This window comes from Schistocerca piceifrons, chromosome 11, assembly GCF_021461385.2.
Source record: "Schistocerca piceifrons isolate TAMUIC-IGC-003096 chromosome 11, iqSchPice1.1, whole genome shotgun sequence".
Taxonomy (NCBI): domain Eukaryota; kingdom Metazoa; phylum Arthropoda; class Insecta; order Orthoptera; family Acrididae; genus Schistocerca; species Schistocerca piceifrons.
This window is the reverse complement of record NC_060148.1, coordinates 153,943,474-153,964,281: the sequence shown is the minus strand read 5'-3', so window position 1 is coordinate 153,964,281 and position 20,808 is coordinate 153,943,474. Positions and strand designations below refer to the sequence as shown.

At 53.5% G+C, this 20,808-nt stretch overlaps 1 protein-coding gene across 1 annotated transcript in view; it reads right to left on the bottom strand.

Moving 5' to 3' along the window:
- The window catches only part of LOC124720364 (putative zinc finger protein 66), a 106,795-nt gene that overhangs the window by 50,180 nt on the left and 35,807 nt on the right, over positions 1-20,808 (bottom strand). Inside the window, exons 4-5 of the mRNA XM_047245694.1 lie at positions 11,760-11,852; positions 10,774-10,866 (exon numbers count right to left, since the gene is read on the bottom strand). Coding sequence (XP_047101650.1) covers positions 10,774-10,866; positions 11,760-11,852 — 186 coding nt within the window. The remainder of the gene's footprint in view (positions 1-10,773; positions 10,867-11,759; positions 11,853-20,808) is intronic.

The following is a 20,808-nucleotide window of genomic DNA, read 5'->3' as shown; positions in this document are numbered from 1 at the left end:
AGCCCAACTTCAGGAGTTAAATAGAGCCGTGTATAGTTTTTCATTAATTTTATAAACACTGATTACAATAATGCTAAATTGTACTATATGTAAGCCAAAACTGCCACAAGCATAAACAATACATCAAACTGTACAGCAAATACATAGTTTGACTGGAACTCAACTGGATCCAGGGTATCTAAAATTTGACTAAAACTACTCAATTAATTTGACCAGAACTAAATATACTCCACAATCCCATACACCAAAAGGCAGCATATTTTACACTACACCATTATCCTTATCGAATGTGTATTAGATACGTTTTTGACAAATTAACTATTATGCAGTGTGATCAAGACGTGTCAAGTTCAACTGGTTGTAATTCGAACTTGGTAAGTGCTACGCAGTAACCTAAAGCACCACATGTAAATGAGCAGGAAATTACGATCTCACCTGATATGACATGTTTGTCTGTATAGAAATATTTCCTTGTATTTACTTACTGTAACAGTTGCATATGATGGCAGTTAATCATGTTTTCGCTGATATTTAATGTAATATTTATCTCAGAATGTTTCGTAAGGTTCTAAAGTGACCAGCATGGGAAGGTCCTTATCTCAACCCAGGCTTCACAAAATCCTCACTAGAGTACCAACTAATCCACGAGGTACATTGAGGAAGGAGGATGGGGAATATACAAAGACAGCACATGAGACACTGGAACTGCTCCTCAAAACTCATTTTCCTCAATATGCTCTGGCAGATAACATAGACCAGAATGCAACCCCTGAAAGACAATGGTTCTCAGGCACTCGAAGAGAGGACTGGGAATCGGACAAGGAATGTGTCAATTTCAGTAAAATCCAGTGAGTGGTGGGAACATTCCTACCGTTCAAGTCACCTGGCCCAGACAGAATCTTTCCAGCTCTCTTGAAACAAGCATGAGAGAATCTTATAAGAGTCCTGTGCAGGTTATTCAGGGTTAGCCTAGCAGTGGGAGTCATTCCCAATGCCTGGAGGGCAGTGAAGGTTGTCTTTACTCCAAAGCTAGGAAGAATTGATCATACAAAGGCCAAGGATATGAGATCGATCAGTCTGGTTAATGCACATGTTGGGGAGAGGAGGCTAACTAGGGCTCCTCTACATTCAAACCAACACTCATAACCAGGTAAATCAAGTGAGACAGCTCTCCACCTATTTGTTGGGAGGGTGGAGAAAGCACTTTGCTTTCAAGAAATAGCCATCTGCATCTTCCTGGGCATCAAGGGGGCTTTTAGTAACACAACCTTCAATTCCATGGTTAGGTCCACAGAGGTGCATCCTAGTGACCACTATATGTAGGTGGACTAGGGCCATGCTTAGTGGTAGGAGGGTAGGTGCCACATAATGAATGAAAAAATGGTAATTAACACCACTAGAGGTTGTCCACAAGTAGTAGTTTTGTCCACTTTATTGTGGAATCTAGTGGTGAACAAACTCATTGAGAAACTAAATTCCAGACAATGCTTTTGCCACAGATACGCAGATGACCTTGTCATAGTATTACCTGGCAAATTTGCTGACACGGTTAGGGATATTGCACAAGGTGCACTGGACATTGTGAAAGATTGGTGCATTAAATAGGACCTAAACATTAATCCTAACAAGACGTGTGGTATCAATCATAAAGAAGCATATCCAACACAAAAGCTGGAATCTAAAGCTTTTCGATGAAACTCTACCTGTGAAGGGGATAGTGAAATATCTAGGGGTAATCTTAGATGAGAAACTAACATGGACCCCTCACATTAAAAGCATCTGCTCCTAGGCGAATTGTACTCTAGTGAGTACCAGAATGCCTTGTGGCAAAAACTGGGGCCTAAGATCCTGATGTATGCACTGGACACACACAACAGCAGCTAGACTTAGAATCTCCTATGGGGCCGTAGTGTCGTGGAAGAAGGTCCAACAGCAAGTTGCAGCTAAGGAGCTTGCGAAGGCGCAGATACTGGCACGCTTTGCCACAACAGGCAGAATTAATAGCACACCAACCGCTGGGTTGTAAGCCATGCTGGACATGCTTCCACTACATCTTTGGGTTAAGATGAAGGCAGCAGCTGGTGCATACAGACTCAAAACTGGTAAAAACTGGATCACATTGTGATATCCAGACACACACACTTAAATAGTGAGGCAAATATAGAAATGGCTTGGGAAATGCCGCCCGACTATATAACAACTCCCAACTGTTTCAACAAGTCTTACAATACAATAATTGGAAGCAGGGAGCAGTGGGAAAACAGACACCATACAGGGGACGTTGTCTAGTTCACTGATGGGTTGAAATCAGACCAAGGCGCTGGGGCGGGGTATACAGGGTTCAGCCAAGACTGGAGGGCTTCATCTCTCTAGGAAAACTGGCCTCTGTATTCCAAGCTGAAATTACTGGAATTGAGGTGTACTTGGAGGAGAATATACGAGGGCGGTTCAGAAAGTAACCTCCAATTGGTCACAGTGCAGGTTGTGGGCGGAGTAGCGACGCCATCTGTGCGTTCACGCACTCAACAGGTCAGTCGGCATCAAGCCGTGGTCGAGTGAACGTCGTACCTACGCTAGTTTAGTTTTTGTGGCAGTTTGAAATGTGTGCTGCAATAGAAAACCCCGCCAAATGTGAAGTGCGTGCTGTCATAAGGTTTTTTACAGCCAAAGGATATTCTGCAGCAGCTATTCATCGTGAGCTTTGTGCCGTGCACGGACCAAGAGTTATGAGTGAAGGAGTTGTCCGTGAATGGGTACGTTTATTTAAAAGTGGACGAGAAAACGTTCATGATGAAGAGAGGAGTGGTAGGCCATCATTGGTGACTGACGAACTCGTTCAGACAGTTGATGCAAAAGTTCGTCAAAATCGACGTTTCTCAATGTCGGAGTTGTCTACTGGTTTTCCACAGATTTCTCTCTTGTACGAGATAGTGACAGCAAGATTGGGTTACCGTAAGTTCTGTGCACAATGGGTGCCCAAAATTCTTACCGACCACCACAAAACTCAAAGAATGGCCTCTGCATTAGACTTTCTGTCACGTTATGAGGACGAAGGATAACCATTGTTAAACAGAATCGTGACCGGTGACGAAACTTGGATTAAGTACGTGAACCCTGAGACAAAAGAACAATCAAAGATGTGGGCACATTCAAATTCGCCTACCGAACCAAGAAAAGCCTCGCAAGATTTTTCTGTCAGAAAACTGATGGCAACGGTGTTTTGGGATGCCAAAGGGGTGTTGTTGCTTGAATTCATGGAACGTGGTACGACCATTAATCAAGACGTGTACTGTGAAACAATAAAAAAGTTACGACGGGCTATACAGAACAAACGCCGTGGTATGCTGACTTCCGGTATCGTTTTTTTGCACGATAATGCCCGTCCTCACTCTGCTCGCAGAACATTGGCCCTTCTTGAGTCCTTCAAGTGGGACGTTATCAACCATCCACCTTACAGCCCAGACCTGGCGCCAAGTGATTATCACCTCTTCATGCATTTGAAGAAATGGCTCGGGTCACAGCGGTTTGATGACGACGAAGAGCTCAAAGATGTGGTCACAGGCTGGCTCCAGGCACAAGCGGGTGATTTTTATGCAGAAGGAATTTCAAAGCTTGTGAAGAGATATGATAAGTGCCTCAATCGCTATGAAGACAATGTAGAAAAATAGTGCAAAGATGTAGTTGTAAGATGTATATATTAAAATATTTTTATTTAACTTGGTGTATTTTTTTAAATCAACCGGAGGTTATTTTCTGAACGGCCCTCGTATATAGGTGCTACAAGGACTGTAGCATCTACATCTATTCAGACAGCAAGGAAGCCCTGAAATTATTGGGAGCTCCTGCAACACAATAGAAGATTATTGCATAATGTCACAGGGCTCTGGTGGAGTTAGGGGATGCAATAGCGGAAACTTAATACGGGTCCTTGGTCACTCAGGGATCAGTGGCAATAAACAAGCTGACAGACTGGCCAGGATGGGGGCAAAGATTCCATTCAGTGGACCGGTACCTGTCCCGATAATCACAAATGCTGTGATCAAACTAGAACTATGGAACTGGCTTAGAAGCAGCACATAGAATACTAGACCAAGATCTATAAGCGAAAACATGGTAAGGTAATGATTCCAAAGCTGTGCTTTAAAAGATGCACTGTAACCCTGGTCATGAGGAGGAAAGAGATTAAACTCATGGTTGGACTGATGATCAGTCATGGGAATTTAAAAAAACACCTACATACAATGGGTATAATGGAAGAAGACCGTAAATGTAGCATCTGTGATGAGAGTGAAGAAACTGCATCACACCTAATCTTCCAATGCATGACATTGGAGAGCAAAGAGAGAGAGAATTTTCAGTGCAACTAGAAGTGAAGAAATTGTGTCTAACAAAGAACTGGTAAGAGACTCCTTGCACTATCTAAGGGCACTGGTTGGCTTTACTAGATATACAGGGAGCAATACTGCACAATAAACTGTTTCAGTGCAAGGTTAGACCAAAGATGTCTTAGCTTCTCTGCCAAAATCAAATTAAATCCATCATCCTTAGTGAATTGGTGTTCAGGTATTTTTGACAAATTAACTATTATGCAGGTTTTAAATAAGCAGTGCTGCTGTACCTCATAGTCTTTGGTAATGTATGTGTGTTTCTCACATAGTCTGGGCCGGTGAGCTGTTACTGTTAAGTCTGCATAGGGTTTGACAGAAGTTGAATGGAAGTCTCAGGGCAGCCAACCAGTTGTGCCATTTCAGCTCTCTAAAACTGTATGGATGATAAGATTTTGAGCAATATGTGAGGATTTTGACATTTTCTCACTACATTCAATTGTATGTTTTTGTGACTGACGAACTTTCACTCTACGCAACTGATAGTTCTGTTTTGTACTGAGCTTTGATTGACAGTGACAGAGCATCACTGATGATTAACACTCAGTTGGAATGTAGATTTTAGTTCTGATTTCACATTAGCTTATGTAACTGGGGAATCTGTCAAATATTCATAATTATTCACATAGTTGAACTGCCTTATCTTCAATCTGAAGTGTTCAACCTTGCTATGTGATCCTATATAATTCAATTTAATGATTTTAAGTATGGCCATTTCTATTTTTGTGTCTTACATTGACAGTACACACCATTCAACTTAACTTTGCCACTGTGTTTACATTTCCTTATTTAGTTTTCACTGTATTTAAATTCAGTTTAAACAACATGTTTAAGTATACATTAACTATTGCAATATATGCCTAACTTCATACTTTTAGATGTTGCTTGACTAACAAAATCTATTGTAGGCAGCTGGTGGTTTTAACAGGGTAGATACTGAGTGGTAGATGGCATTGACCCATGCAAGGGACTGCAGAAATACATTCTGAAATCAGCTCTGTTCACTACCCTGAAACTCAATACATGATAGGACCAATTTCAAAGCATTAACATTACACATCTTGATTGAATTTTCACACTAAGGAATCAGCTCACAGTGTCAGTAGCTGGACTGAAATCACTATCAGTTGCCCTATTGGCACACAAACTGAAGATAACAGACAAAAGGTCAAATATTCAATTTTCTCTTTAAAATCTATTTCATCATGGAATATTGTAATGGAGTTCCTCCTCTCTGTACTGGCATCAACATCAAAATGACAGATTTTGAGATCAATTTTTGTTGATTTTATACTGTGTAACTACTTAATAAGAAAAAAGGCACCTGGGCAATATGAGATGGCTGTACAACACTACTCATATTACACTAAACTTGTTCCTTCTCTAACAGCAGCATATCAAACAACTCTCAGCCCATGGAAGTTTCCTAGTGGTTGGAAGAAGGTACCAATCAATCCTATTCTAAATTAGTGTCACCTGATAGATGCACATAGTCATAGCAAAATGAAGCATGTGCATGAATAATGCTGTATGGCACATTTCCAAGTTTTTAGGAAATCGACACAAACTGTTAATAATAAAGTAATAGCAGATATTTATTGTTTGCAGATGCAGACTGTTGAAAATAGTTGGTTGGGCTTTTTAAAATTGCACTAAGGATAGGTTTTAGAAAATACATAACTATTAAAATGGGAAGACAGCATATAGCAACTTATGTACAGCATTACTGTATATCACACTCTACTATAACTATAAGGTTGCCTCGAGTCTCAAAGTTTTACGTAAAAATATTATAACAAGATACAAACTAATATTTATAGCAAACTGATTACTTTGGTTTTAAAAAAGTAATAGAACATAAGTTTGTTATCGAGTTGAGACCCAAAGCTGGCACGTTACACTTAGTTGGCACACTGAATGTTTTCATAAAATGCCTGGATTTTGATTCCCTGTATTTCGTCACATCCAATAGATTGCCTTTCTTCTCCTTACAAGTTTCAGTACCACACTGTAGAGCAACCAAAAACCAAAATGCAACAGAAGGTCTTTTTCTTCATGTTTAAAACTATGTTTCACAATACAATGTCTTTCACATGGATGAAACATTCTTATGCCTTGAGGATCATCACTGCATAGCTTCAACCAGAGCACAGAAGTAATTTTCAAAGTAGGTGGCATTTTGAGAACCAGCTCAATGGATCCAATGCCCTTGAAGTCTTCCATCATCTCCTAAATGGTAAACTTTGAAGGTTCTACAGAGGCCTAAGCAATGACATGCTTCCATTCTAAAGGAGCCATAACTTTTGACACTTTCTTTCCTCAATCACTGCGAAGTTCCTGTCACAAGGCAACTATGACTCTAACATAAGAACTTTTTATGTATTTCTACACAGTACTTGCAGTTGACCAGACAGGAATATAGTGCTAAAATTCTCCAGTTATCGTTCTGCCCAACATGGTGGTCAGACCATGTAATTAGTTTGTGTCCCATACCTTCTTTAAGCATCACAAATTTAATCAGATAGGAAACTATTTTGGCTGAACCAAACCTTGCACCAGATCCATCACCTAAATTTACCATGTTAGTTAAGTACCAAAGTCATGAACCATTAAATTATATGACAGCAGCTGTTTCTGGCAGAATGCCATGGAATGTGCCAATGTATGACAAAGTACAACGTGTTGTACGACCAGCATGTAACATATATATTGTTCCTTTGTAGTCATTTCTGTGTTATATTTTAGCAGTTTGTATGCTCAGTCTGCTTTTGCATGACAACTGACTAAGTTCTATGTTGTGCATTTGTATCTCATCTGAAGCTGCGATCATAAAGAATCATTAGTTTCCGCATAAATTGAGATTGTGGTACAGACATTCTTTCGAAGATTTATTCTTACTTAGAGAAACTCAAACTGAGTTCTTGAATCAGAGACCTGTCATTTGATATGACATGTGGCCTACACAAATATTTTCCTCAAGCATCTTCAGGAGTGGTCACTCCACTTCACAGTTTATATTGAAGAGTGAGTTTTCATTGCTGGGTGATGCAAAATACGTCAAGCAACGTTTTTTGACACTTCTTTTGACTGGACTTCATACTTTAAAGTATGCTTCTTTCAATGAAGTACTGTCTGTCTTGCTTCCTTTTGTCTGGCTGGCACACCTATTGACATGGAGTTTATCAAGTAAATTGACTTTTCATTGTGCATCAATGCATGGTATTCTTTGTACAGCCTTAATTTACATATTTATGCCCTAGAATCCTCCTTTTGAACACACTTCTGTATTGCACACATGGTCTTGAATCATGCTGTCAATATTACTACCCAATATTCAACTGAATTATCATACTCCACATTCTCTTTCAATAATATAGCAGTGTGTATTCTACTTTTTCATCATGGATAATGACAGAACTGCAGTTTTATTCATGGTATTAGAATTATGGGACAAATTTCAATGTCAGATCAACAACAAGTAATGGAAAATCTGGGAAGGAATGTAACAATATTATAAAGAGCAAAGTTGATTGGTTGGTTGGTTGGTTTTGAGTATAAAGGGACCAAACTACAGGATCATCAGTCCCTTTTTTCCTGACGGAAGCAAGACTCAATGTATAAAAAAACTCTGCACAACACCTAAAAAGAAAATGAATGGAATGAACAAATAATGTGGGAAACATACACCACAAAGAAAAGCAGAAGGTATTAAAATCATAGAGCATATGGTCTGCACTGGCTGATCACAATAATAAAAGTGGATGAGCCAGCCACTCTGCAACAAATTAAAACGTCCACCTCAAAAAGACAAGGTGAGATGAGCACATGTAGGGAAAAGATGACCACAAAGACAAACAAATGCAAAGGAAATGTGACAGAGTTACAATGGAGGGAAGGTGGCGACCTCAGCTCTGGCTAGAGATGGGGCATGAACGTTATTCATTTATTCATTCTTTGATTTACACATTGCATTCCATAAATGAAGATGTGGATGGATGTGGGATAAGCCAGCTTGCAAATATTAAGGCAGAAGCTCCCACAGGAATTTACCTCTGTGATGTCTAGTGACAACCAGCTGTTTGTGACAAGTGCTAATCTACTCACATGGCTAATTATGAGAAATGTTAATAGATTATTTTGTATGTATGTATATGTACATTTACTACTATGAAAAATATCATTGTTGCTCCTACTACATTGGTCAGCCACTTATTTTACCTAGTTTCTCCACAAACTTCTATACTCCGCTATCCACTTAATGGTGCATCATGAAGGGTACCCCGTAACCCTGCTGGTCATTTCCGTTCCCACTCCACTCACAAATACAAGTGAAAAAGACTGTATATGTGCCTCTCAATCAGCCTTGACTTCTCAAATTTCACCTTCATAGTCTTTATGTGCTGTGTATGTTGGAAGCAACAAAATTGTTCAGTAGGTTGCTTCAAATGGCAGTTCTCTAAATTTTCTCAATAGCGTTTCTCTAAGGAACATCACCTTCCCTCTGGGAATTCTCATTTGAGTTCCTGAAAGATCTCCATTACACTTGTAACAGATGTAGCAGACTAGCACTGAAATGCTTCTACAACAAAGTACTACTTTATCTTGCTAGCTTGCTCAAGCTTCTCATGCAATTACCTAATAAAATTCCCAATTCCACAATTAACACAGAATCTTGCTGGCCATGTGCCAGTATCAAAATTGTCAGCCCTATTTTTCTGCTACATTATTAAGCCCTTGCATTTTATGCTCCTGAGACCACAAAGGTTGCATGTCACTCTAGCTGACAGAGCTAAGATATTCACTGCACAACTACATGTATTACTCAGGATCACTGTTATGGTCACACATCCTATTCGTAGATTTCTCAGGTGTCTACCACTCTTTAATCTAAGTTAAATATTTTCAAAGTAACAAGTGGGGTACACGTCAGTGATTTCAGTGTCAACCACATGACATGGTTTTCCAGACCACACAACCAGCAACACACTGTTCTGAACACTTGCTATGGAAGCAGCACTCCATGCAGTGGACACTATCCCTGAACCTCTGGCCCTGGTGCCATGGAGACATCTCTATCGATCTGTGATCTCTTGGGCTGCATACAAAGGTCAGTATGGTCTTTTGTATTTTCATGGTAAGTAGTCACCAACTACAATCCAGCCACTTTGACAAGTACAGCTATGCCCTAGGACACCTTACAGATCGCTGTTTTAGCCAAACTGCCCATATGCACATCCCTTACTACTATGTGTGGCTTTCTCATTTCTGTAAAACCCTTCTTGTGGAACAACACTACTACTGTTTCACTTACTGTCCTGTCTACTTGTGATGCCAATGCATCCCTTTCATTTGTTTAAAATGGCATAACATGAGTCTCTGTGACATTAAGTCTGGCCTGTTAGCTGTGAATCAGCTACACTCCTTTACATACTCTCTGAGCTGTCCATAGCATGATAGTTTGGATCCTCGACCTGTATGCTTGTGTAATCACCACACATTCCAGTGTCTGATGAAGCCAACATTTCAGTGCCTGAAAAATCCTTTATAACTTCAGAAAGTTTGTTTATGAACAATGAGATCATGAGTGAGCCAGTACCTAACCTTCAGCAATTGTATGTGGAATGTTCCCCAATCTTTGTCTAATTTCATTCCTGTGACATGTTTATTAATGTGAGCATCTCCATCCCTTGCAAGGTCATAAAGCATACTTAATAAAATTATCTTTTTTCTTTAGATCTGCCAGGACTCTAATGGTGAGGTCATACATGGCTTCAGCTATGTACAATCATTCACCAAAAGCCATATACAGATTTTTTCTATTACTGAAAATTTTATAATTAATACAACAGGTACCACAGAAGCTGCCACAATATGTGCCAACGTATCGGGGCTGATCTAGAACACACAAATTTCATCTCTGTTTTTCAAATCCGAAATTTTTTTTAGGAAAACTCAAGAATAACTATGATTCACACAAAAGATAAGACAGCCAATGTTCTTTTGAATTCTATTTATCAGAAGTTGTTGAAAGAAGGAATAATTCTCAAATGACCTACACTATTGGAACTTACACTTTATCTAAATGTAAATTTCATGACCATCACAGACAACCATTATACAATGCAGTTAATATCAACAAAGGCTACAGAGAACAGAATTATACCAGCCACTAGTCCCATTCCACTTCTATTTAAAACAGTGAAAATGTAAGAAGTGATATGACATTCAAGTGCAGGAGTACAAGAATACTCTACAATTACGAACAGCAACAAATTCCATAAGACTGACAATCTGTGACAATTCCACTGCAATACAACTTTTACTCTACACACTTACCAAAAGACTTATTATTGACTACAAACAATACATCAGACATGTAAATACTTACAGTATCCTCAGTTATATTCATTTCCAAATTTAATTCAGGATCCTCCTTGATGAAATCAGTGGACCAAAATACTCCCAATGGATCTTCAACAGACTGAAAGAAGAAAACAATCTGTGAATTATATCTATTTGCTATCTTCTCTGTGTATATGACAGCTCTCAATATTCCTTTCTCATGAGTATCATCCAACTTTGCAGATTCTTATCGATTGGGAAGTGTGTGTCAGAATGCATCCAAATCAGTTCTATGGGCCCTGATTTTGCTATCAGCCATTGTGCAGTATTTATTTGGCATACTGTCACTTTCTATTCCTGTCACATAATCCACTCTGATTTCAGAGGCACTATGGCCTATTCTATCGGATGGTTGTACTCCCATATACAAATCTGATATACGTGTGTGGCAACATTTCAAAATTAAATTCAGATAATATAGAGATGCAAATAATCTTCTAGCTGTAAACCCATAAACAGGACATTTTGGTCATTAATCAAATGAATATGGCATCATATCAAAATTAGCCAAATTTAATGTTATTTACACAGCTTCTTGCCATATTTTTTTTAGGGAAAAATGAAAATTTGTCATGTGTACTGGAGGGAAATCATAATGAATTAAACACACCCAATGCAGGATTTCAGTAATGATGTAAATACTACAGTGAATAGTGACTAGTAAATCTAGACTATACACCCGTCACATGTCTTAGTTCTACATCTGTTACAGCACTGTGACACTGACATATAACAACATTAACAATTACTTACAAGAGGAAGTCTTCCTTGCTGCGTTGACACCAAATATGTACTTAAGGCATTCATTACATAGAATCATAACCAAAACTTCATGCAAGGGTAATGATCCGTAAAGATATGATTGTTAGAAGTGCTGTTAAAATACCATTGGTAATAACCTACAAATAACACATCTAACTAGAGTTTCTTACTACACTTCCTACACATTACAATGCTTGTGTGAAAACTTACATTATGCTCAGATCCAGCAGCATGTTGTTTCAGTTTGGGATGTTGCTTTACCCAAACACTAGGGTCGTCAGCCCTTAATGGGTCTTCAAGAAACTGAAAAACGAAGAAAGTCAAGTATCAGGACATCTGTGTCTTGTTCCTACATGGCACTGTCATACAGAGGGCGAGGGGGGAAGATAGGGAGGGAGGGTTGGAGGGAGGGTGGTAGGGGCAGAGGGAGGGAGGGACGGAGGTTGGGAGAGAGTGGGGGAGGGAGGTAGGTGGGGAGAGAGTGAGGGAGGGAGGCGGGAGAAGAGGGAGAGGGGTGGGGGAAGAGTGAGGCAGGGAGAGGGGTGGGGGAAGAGTGAGGCAGGGAGAGGGGTGGGGGAAGAGTGAGGCAGGGAGAGGGGTGGGGGAAGAGTGAGGGAGAGAGGCGGGGGAAGAGTGAGGGAGAGAGGCGGGGGAAGAGTGAGGGAGAGAGGCGGGGGAAGAGTGAGGGAGAGAGGCGGGGGAAGAGTGAGGGAGAGAGGCGGGGGAAGAGTGAGGGAGAGAGGCGGGGGAAGAGTGAGGGAGGGAGGAGGGGGAAGGGGGCAGAGCGATGGAGCTGGTGAAAGGGGGGCAGAGCGATGGAGCTGGTGAAAGGGGGGCAGAGCGATGGAGCTGGTGAAAGGGGGGCAGAGCGATGGAGCTGGTGAAAGGGGGGCAGAGCGATGGAGCTGGTGAAAGGGGGGCAGAGCGATGGAGCTGGTGAAAGGGGGGCAGAGCGATGGAGCTGGTGAAAGGGGGGCAGAGCGATGGAGCTGGTGAAAGGGGGGCAGAGCGATGGAGCTGGTGAAAGGGGGGGCAGAGCGATGGAGCTGGTGAAAGGGGGGGCAGAGCGATGGAGCTGGTGAAAGGGGGGGCAGAGCGATGGAGCTGGTGAAAGGGGGGGCAGAGCGATGGAGCTGGTGAAAGGGGGGCCAGAGCGATGGAGCTGGTGAAAGGGGGGCCAGAGCGATGGAGCTGGTGAAAGGGGGGCCAGAGCGATGGAGCTGGTGAAAGGGGGGCCAGAGCGATGGAGCTGGTGAAAGGGGGGCCAGAGCGATGGAGCTGGTGAAAGGGGGGCCAGAGCGATGGAGCTGGTGAAAGGGGGGCCAGAGCGATGGAGCTGGTGAAAAGGGGGGCAGAGCGATGGAGCTGGTGAAAGGGGGGCAGAGCGATGGAGCTGGTGAAAGGGGGGCAGAGCGATGGAGCTGGTGAAAGGGGGGCCAGAGCGATGGAGCTGGTGAAAGGGGGGCCAGAGCGATGGAGCTGGTGAAAAGGGGGGCAGAGCGATGGAGCTGGTGAAAAGGGGGGCAGAGCGATGGAGCTGGTGAAAAGGGGGGCAGAGCGATGGAGCTGGTGAAAAGGGGGGCAGAGCGATGGAGCTGGTGAAAAGGGGGGCAGAGCGATGGAGCTGGTGAAAAGGGGGGCAGAGCGATGGAGCTGGTGAAAAGGGGGGCAGAGCGATGGAGCTGGTGAAAAGGGGGGCAGAGCGATGGAGCTGGTGAAAAGGGGGGCAGAGCGATGGAGCTGGTGAAAAGGGGGGCAGAGCGATGGAGCTGGTGAAAAGGGGGGCAGAGCGATGGAGCTGGTGAAAAGGGGGGCAGAGCGATGGAGCTGGTGAAAAGGGGGGCAGAGCGATGGAGCTGGTGAAAAGGGGGGCAGAGCGATGGAGCTGGTGAAAGGGGGGGCAGAGCGATGGAGCTGGTGAAAGGGGGGGCAGAGCGATGGAGCTGGTGAAAGGGGGGGCAGAGCGATGGAGCTGGTGAAAGGGGGGGCAGAGCGATGGAGCTGGTGAAAGGGGGGGCAGAGCGATGGAGCTGGTGAAAGGGGGGGCAGAGCGATGGAGCTGGTGAAAGGGGGGGCAGAGCGATGGAGCTGGTGAAAGGGGGGGCAGAGCGATGGAGCTGGTGAAAGGGGGGGCAGAGCGATGGAGCTGGTGAAAGGGGGGGCAGAGCGATGGAGCTGGTGAAAGGGGGGGCAGAGCGATGGAGCTGGTGAAAGGGGGGGGCAGAGCGATGGAGCTGGTGAAAGGGGGGGCAGAGCGATGGAGCTGGTGAAAGGGGGGGCAGAGCGATGGAGCTGGTGAAAGGGGGGCAGAGGGAGGGAGGGAGGGAGGCGGGGTAAGAGGGGGGGCAGACGGAGGGAGAGAGGCGGGGAAAAGAGGGGGGCAGACGGAGGGAGAGAGGCGGGGAAAAGAGGGGGGCAGAGGGAGGGTGGGAGGCGGGGAAAAGAGGGGGGCAGAGGGAGGGAGGGAGGCGGGGAAAAGAGGGGGGCAGAGGGAGGGAGGGAGGGAGGCGGGGAAAAGAGGGGGGCAGAGGGAGGGAGGGAGGCGGGGAAAAGAGGGGGGCAGAGGGAGGGAGGGAGGCGGGGAAAAGAGGGGGGCAGAGGGAGGGAGGGAGGCGGGGAAAAGAGGGGGGCAGAGGGAGGGAGGGAGGCGGGGAAATGAGGGGGGCAGAGGGAGGGAGGGAGGCGGGGAAAAGAGGGGGGCAGAGGGAGGTAGGGAGGCGGGGAAAAGAGGGGGGCAGAGGGAGGGAGGGAGGCGGGGAAAAGAGGGGGGCAGAAGGAGGGAGGGAGGCGGGGAAAGGAGGGGGCAGAGGGAGGGAGGGAGGCGGGGAAAAGAGGGGGCAGGGGGAGGGAGGGAGGCGGGGAAAAGAGGGGGCAGGGGGAGGGAGGGAGGGAGGCGGGGAAAAGAGGGGGCACAGAGGGGGAGGGAGGGAGGGAGGGAGGGAGGCGGGGAAAAGAGGGGGCACAGAGGGGGCAGAGGGAGGAAGGGAGGGAGGCGGGGAAAAGAGGGGGCACAGAGGGGGCAGAGGGAGGAAGGGAGGGAGGCGGGGAAAAGAGGGGGCAGAGGGAGGGAGGCGGGGAAAAGGGGGGGCAGAGGGAGGGAGGCGGGGAAAAGAGGGGGCAGAGGGAGGGAGGCGGGGAAAAGAGAGGGCAGAGGGGGCAGAGGGAGGGAGGCGGGGAAAAGAGAGGGCAGAGGGGGCAGAGGGGGCAGAGGGAGGGAGGGAGAGTGGGAGGGAGGGAGAGTGGGAGGCGGGGAAAAGAGGAGGCAGAGGGAGGGAGGGAGGGAGAGTGGGAGGCGGGGAAAAGAGCGTGAGGGAGGGAGAGAGGGAGGCGGGGAAAAGAGGGGGCAGAGGGAGGGAGGGGGGCGGGGAAAAGAGGGGGCAGAGGGTGGCAGAGGGAGGGAGGGAGGGAGGGGGGCGGGGAAAAGAGGGGGCAGAGGGTGGCAGAGGGAGGGAGGGAGGGAGGGGAAAAGAGGGGACAGAGGGTGGCAGAGGGAGAGAGGGAGGGAGGGGAAAACAGGGGACAGAGGGTGGCAGAGGGAGGGAGGGAGGCGGGGAAAAGAGGGGGACAGCGAGAGGGAGGGGGAGGGAGGCGGGGGGAAGAGGGGGGGCAGCGAGAGGGAGGGGGAGGGAGGCGGGGGGAAGAGGGGGGCAGCGAGAGGGAGGGGGAGGGAGGCGGGGGGAAGAGGGGGGCAGCGAGAGGGAGGGAGGGGGCGGGAGGTGGGGGGAAGAGGGGGGCAGCGAGGGGGAGGGAGAGAGGGAGGGAGGGAGGGAGGCGGGGGGAAGAGGGGGCAGCCAGAGGGAGGGAGAGTGGGAGGCGGGGAAAAGAGGGTGAGGGAGGGAGAGAGGGAGGCGGGGAAAAGAGGGGGCAGAGGGAGGGAGGGGGGCGGGGAAAAGAGGGGGCAGAGGGTGGCAGAGGGAGGGAGGGAGGGGAAAAGAGGGGGCAGAGGGTGGCAGAGGGAGAGAGGGAGGGAGGGGAAAACAGGGGACAGAGGGTGGCAGAGGGAGGGAGGGAGGCGGGGAAAAGAGGGGGGCAGCGAGAGGGAGGGAGGGGGCGGGAGGTGGGGGGAAGAGGGGGGCAGCGAGGGGGAGGGAGAGAGGGAGGGAGGGAGGGAGGCGGGGGGAAGAGGGGGCAGCCAGAGGGAGGGAGGGAGGCGGGGGGAAGAGGGGCAGCCAGAGGGAGGGAGGGAGGCGGGGGGAAGAGGGGGCAGCCAGAGGGAGGGAGACGGGGGGGGAAGAGGGGGCAGCCAGAGGGAGGGAGGGAGACGGGGGGGGAAGAGGGGGCAGCCAGAGGGAGGGAGGGAGACGGGGGGGGAAGAGGGGGCAGCCAGAGGGAGGGAGGGAGACGGGGGGGGAAGAGGGGGCAGCCAGAGGGAGGGAGGGAGACGGGGGGAAAAGAGGGGGCAGCCAGAGGGAGGGAGGGAGGCGGGGGGAAAAGAGGGGGCAGCCAGAGGGAGGGAGGGAGGCGGGGGGAAAAGAGGGGGCAGCCAGAGGGAGGGAGGGAGGCGGGGGGAAAAGAGGGGGCAGCCAGAGGGAGGGAGGGAGGCGGGGGGAAAAGAGGGGGCAGCCAGAGGGAGGGAGGGAGGCGGGGGGAAAAGAGGGGGCAGCCAGAGGGAGGGAGGGAGGCGGGGGGAAAAGAGGGGGCAGCCAGAGGGAGGGTGGGAAGCGTGGGGGGGGAAAGAGGGGGCAGCCAGAGGGAGGGTGGGAAGCGTGGCGGGGAAAAGAGGGGGCAGCCAGAGGGAGGGTGGGAAGCGTGGCGGGGAAAAGAGGGGGCAGCCAGAGGGAGGGTGGGAAGCGTGGCGGGGAAAAGAGGGGGCAGCCAGAGGGAGGGTGGGAAGCGTGGCGGGGAAAAGAGGGGGCAGCCAGAGGGAGGGTGGGAAGCGTGGCGGGGAAAAGAGGGGGCAGCCAGAGGGAGGGTGGGAAGCGTGGCGGGGAAAAGAGGGGGCAGCCAGAGGGAGGGTGGGAAGCGTGGCGGGGAAAAGAGGGGGCAGCCAGAGGGAGGGTGGGAAGCGTGGCGGGGAAAAGAGGGGGCAGCCAGAGGGAGGGTGGGAAGCGTGGCGGGGAAAAGAGGGGGCAGCCAGAGGGAGGGTGGGAAGCGTGGCGGGGAAAAGAGGGGGCAGCCAGAGGGAGGGTGGGAAGCGTGGCGGGGGGAAGAGGGGGCGGCCAGAGGGAGGGTGGGAGGCGGGCAAGAGGGGGCGGCCAGGGTGTGGGTGGGAGGCGGGCAAGAGGGGGCGGCCGAGGGAGGGTGGGTGGGAGGCGGGCAAGAGGGGGCGGCCGAGGGAGGGTGGGTGGGAGGCGGGCAAGAGGGGGCGGCCGAGGGAGGGTGGGTAGGAGGCGGGCAAGAGGGGGCGGCAGAGGGAGGGTGGGTAGGAGGCGGGCAAGAGGGGGCGGCAGAGGGAGGGTGGGTGGGAGGCGGGCAAGAGGGGGTGGCAGAGGGAGGGTGGGTGGGAGGCGGGCAAGAGGGGGCGGCAGAGGGAGGGTGGGTGGGAGGCGGGCAAGAGGGGGCGGCAGAGGGAGGGTGGGTGGGAGGCGGGCAAGAGGGGGCGGCAGAGGGTGGGTGGGTGGGAGGCGGGCAAGAGGGGGCGGCAGAGGGAGGGTGGGTGGGAGGCGGGCAAGAGGTGGCGGCCAGAGGGTGGGTGGGAGGCGGGCAAGAGGTGGCGGCCAGAGGGTGGGTGGGAGGCGGGCAAGAGGGGGCGGCCAGAGGGTGGGTGGGAGGCGGGCAAGAGGGGGCGGCCAGAGGGTGGGTGGGAGGCGGGCGAAGAGGGGGCGGCCGGAGGGTGGGTGGGAGGCGGGCGAAGAGGGGGCGGCCGGAGGGTGGGTGTGAGGCGGGGGAAGAGGGGGCGGCCGGAGGGTGGGTGGGATGCGGGGGAAGAGGGGGCGGCCGGAGGGTGGGTGGGATGCGGGGGAAGAGGGGGCGGCCGGAGGGTGGGTGGGATGCGGGGGAAGAGGGGGCGGCCGGAGGGTGGGTGGGATGCGGGGGAAGAGGGGGCGGCCGGAGGGTGGGTGGGATGCGGGGGAAGAGGGGGCGGCCGGAGGGTGGGTGGGATGCGAGGAAGAGGGGGCGGCCGGAGGGTGGGTGGGATGCGAGGAAGAGGGGGCGGCCGGAGGGTGGGTGGGATGCGGGCAAGAGGGGGCGGCCAGAGGGTGGGTGGGATGCGGGTAACAGGGGGCGGCCAGAGGGTGGGTGGGATGCGGGTAACAGGGGGCGGCCAGAGGGTGGCTGGGATGCGGGCAAGAGGGGGCGGCCAGAGGGTGGGTGGGATGCGGGCAAGAGGGGGCGGCCAGAGGGTGGGTGGGATGCGGGCAACAGGGGGCGGCCAGAGGGTGGGTGGGATGCGGGCAACAGGGGGCGGCCAGAGGGTGGGTGGGATGCGGGCAACAGGGGGCGGCCAGAGGGTGGGTGGGATGCGCGCAACAGGGGGCGGCCAGAGGGTGGGTGGGATGCGGGCAAGAGGGGGCGGCCAGAGGGTGGGTGGGAGGCGGGCAAGAGGGGGCGCCCACAGGGTGGGTGGGAGGCGGGCGAAGAGGGGGCGGCCAGAGGGTGGGTGGGAGGCGGGCGAAGAGGGGGCGGCCAGAGGGTGGGTGGGAGGCGGGCGAAGAGGGGGCGGCCAGAGGGTGGGTGGGAGGCGGGCGAAGAGGGGGCGGCCAGAGGGTGGGTGGGAGGCGGGCGAAGAGGGGGCGGCCAGAGGGTGGGTGGGAGGCGGGCGAAGAGGGGGCGGCCAGAGGGTGGGTGGGAGGCGGGCGAAGAGGGGGCGGCCAGAGGGTGGGTGGGAGGCGGGCGAAGAGGGGGCGGCCAGAGGGTGGGTGGGAGGCGGGCGAAGAGGGGGCGGCCAGAGGGTGGGTGGGAGGCGGGCGAAGAGGGGGCGGCCAGAGGGTGGGTGGGAGGCGGGCGAAGAGGGGGCGGCCAGAGGGTGGGTGGGAGGCGGGCGAAGAGGGGGCGGCCAGAGGGTGGGTGGGAGGCGGGCGAAGAGGGGGCGGCCAGAGGGTGGGTGGGAGGCGGGCGAAGAGGGGGCGGCCAGAGGGTGGGTGGGAGGCGGGCGAAGAGGGGGCGGCCAGAGGGTGGGTGGGAGGCGGGCGAAGAGGGGGCGGCCAGAGGGTGGGTGGGAGGCGGGCGAAGAGGGGGCGGCCAGAGGGTGGGTGGGAGGCGGGCGAAGAGGGGGCGGCCAGAGGGTGGGTGGGAGGCGGGCGAAGAGGGGGCGGCCAGAGGGTGGGTGGGAGGCGGGCGAAGAGGGGGCGGCCAGAGGGTGGGTGGGAGGCGGGGGAAGAGGGGGCGGCCAGAGGGTGGGTGGGAGGCGGGGGAAGAGGGGGCGGCCAGAGGGTGGGTGGGAGGCGGGGGAAGAGGGGGCGGCCGGAGGGTGGGTGGGAGGCGGGGGAAGAGGGGGCGGCCGGAGGGTGGGTGGGAGGCGGGGGAAGAGGGGGCGGCCGGAGGGTGGGTGGGATGCGGGGAAGAGGGGGCGGCCGGAGGGTGGGTGGGATGCGGGGAAGAGGGGGCGGCCGGAGGGTGGGTGGGAGGCGGGGAAGAGGGGGCGGCCGGAGGGTGGGGGGGAGGCGGGGAAGAGGGGGCGGCCGGAGGGTGGGTGGGAGACGGGAGAAGAGGGGGCGGCCGGAGGGTGGGTGGGAGGCGGGAGAAGAGGGGGCGGCCGGAGGGTGGGTGGGATGCGGGGGAAGAGGGGGCGGCCGGAGGGTGGGTGGGATGCGGGGAAGAGGGGGCGGCCGGAGGGTGGGTGGGATGCGGGGAAGAGGGGGCGGCCGGAGGGTGGGTGGGATGCGGGGAAGAGGGGGCGGCCGGAGGGTGGGTGGGATGCGGGGGAAGAGGGGGCGGCCGGAGGGTGGGTGGGATGCGGGGGAAGAGGGGGCGGCCGGAGGGTGGGTGGGATGCGGGGGAAGAGGGGGCGGCCGGAGGGTGGGTGGGATGCGGGGGAAGAGGGGGCGGCCGGAGGGTGGGTGGGATGCGAGGAAGAGGGGGCGGCCGGAGGGTGGGTGGGATGCGAGGAAGAGGGGGCGGCCGGAGGGTGGGTGGGATGCGGGCAAGAGGGGGCGGCCGGAGGGTGGGTGGGATGCGGGTAACAGGGGGCGGCCAGAGGGTGGGTGGGATGCGGGTAACAGGGGGCGGCCAGAGGGTGGCTGGGATGCGGGCAAGAGGGGGCGGCCAGAGGGTGGCTGGGATGCGGGCAAGAGGGGGCGGCCAGAGGGTGGGTGGGATGCGGGCAAGAGGGGGCGGCCAGAGGGTGGGTGGGATGCGGGCAACAGGGGGCGGCCAGAGGGTGGGTGGGATGCGCGCAAGAGGGGGCGGCCAGAGGGTGGGTGGGATGCGGGCAAGAGGGGGCGGCCAGAGGGTGGGTGGGAGGCGGGCAAGAGGGGGCGCCCACAGGGTGGGTGGGAGGCGGGCGAAGAGGGGGCGGCCAGAGGGTGGGTGGGAGGCGGGCGAAGAGGGGGCGGCCAGAGGGTGGGTGGGAGGCGGGCGAAGAGGGGGCGGCCAGAGGGTGGGTGGGAGGCGGGCGAAGAGGGGGCGGCCAGAGGGTGGGTGGGAGGCGGGCGAAGAGGGGGCGGCCAGAGGGTGGGTGGGAGGCGGGCGAAGAGGGGGCGGCCAGAGGGTGGGTGGGAGGCGGGCGAAGAGGGGGCGGCCAGAGGGTGGGTGGGAGGCGGGCGAAGAGGGGGCGGCCAGAGGGTGGGTGGGAGGCGGGCGAAGAGGGGGCGGCCAGAGGGTGGGTGGGAGGCGGGCGAAGAGGGGGCGGCCAGAGGGTGGGTGGGAGGCGGGCGAAGAGGGGGCGGCCAGAGGGTGGGTGGGAGGCGGGCGAAGAGGGGGCGGCCAGAGGGTGGGTGGGAGGCGGGCGAAGAGGGGGCGGCCAGAGGGTGGGTGGGAGGCGGGGGAAGAGGGGGCGGCCAGAGGGTGGGTGGGAGGCGGGGGAAGAGGGGGCGGCCAGAGGGTGGGTGGGAGGCGGGGGAAGAGGGGGCGGCCAGAGGGTGGGTGGGATGCGGGGAAGAGGGGGCGGCCGGAGGGTGGGTGGGAGGCAGGGAAGAGGGGGCGGCCAGGGGGTGGGTAGGAGGCGGGAGAAGAGGGGGCGGCCGGAGGGTGGGTGGGAGGCGGGGTAAGAGGGGGCGGCCGGAGGGTGGGTGGGTTGCGGGGGAAGAGGGGGCGGCCGGAGGGTGGGTGGGATGCGGGGGAAGAGGGGGCGGCCGGAGGGTGGGTGGGATGCGGGGAAGAGGGGGCGGCCGGAGGGTGGGTGGGATGCGGGGAAGAGGGGGCGGCCGGAGGGTGGGTG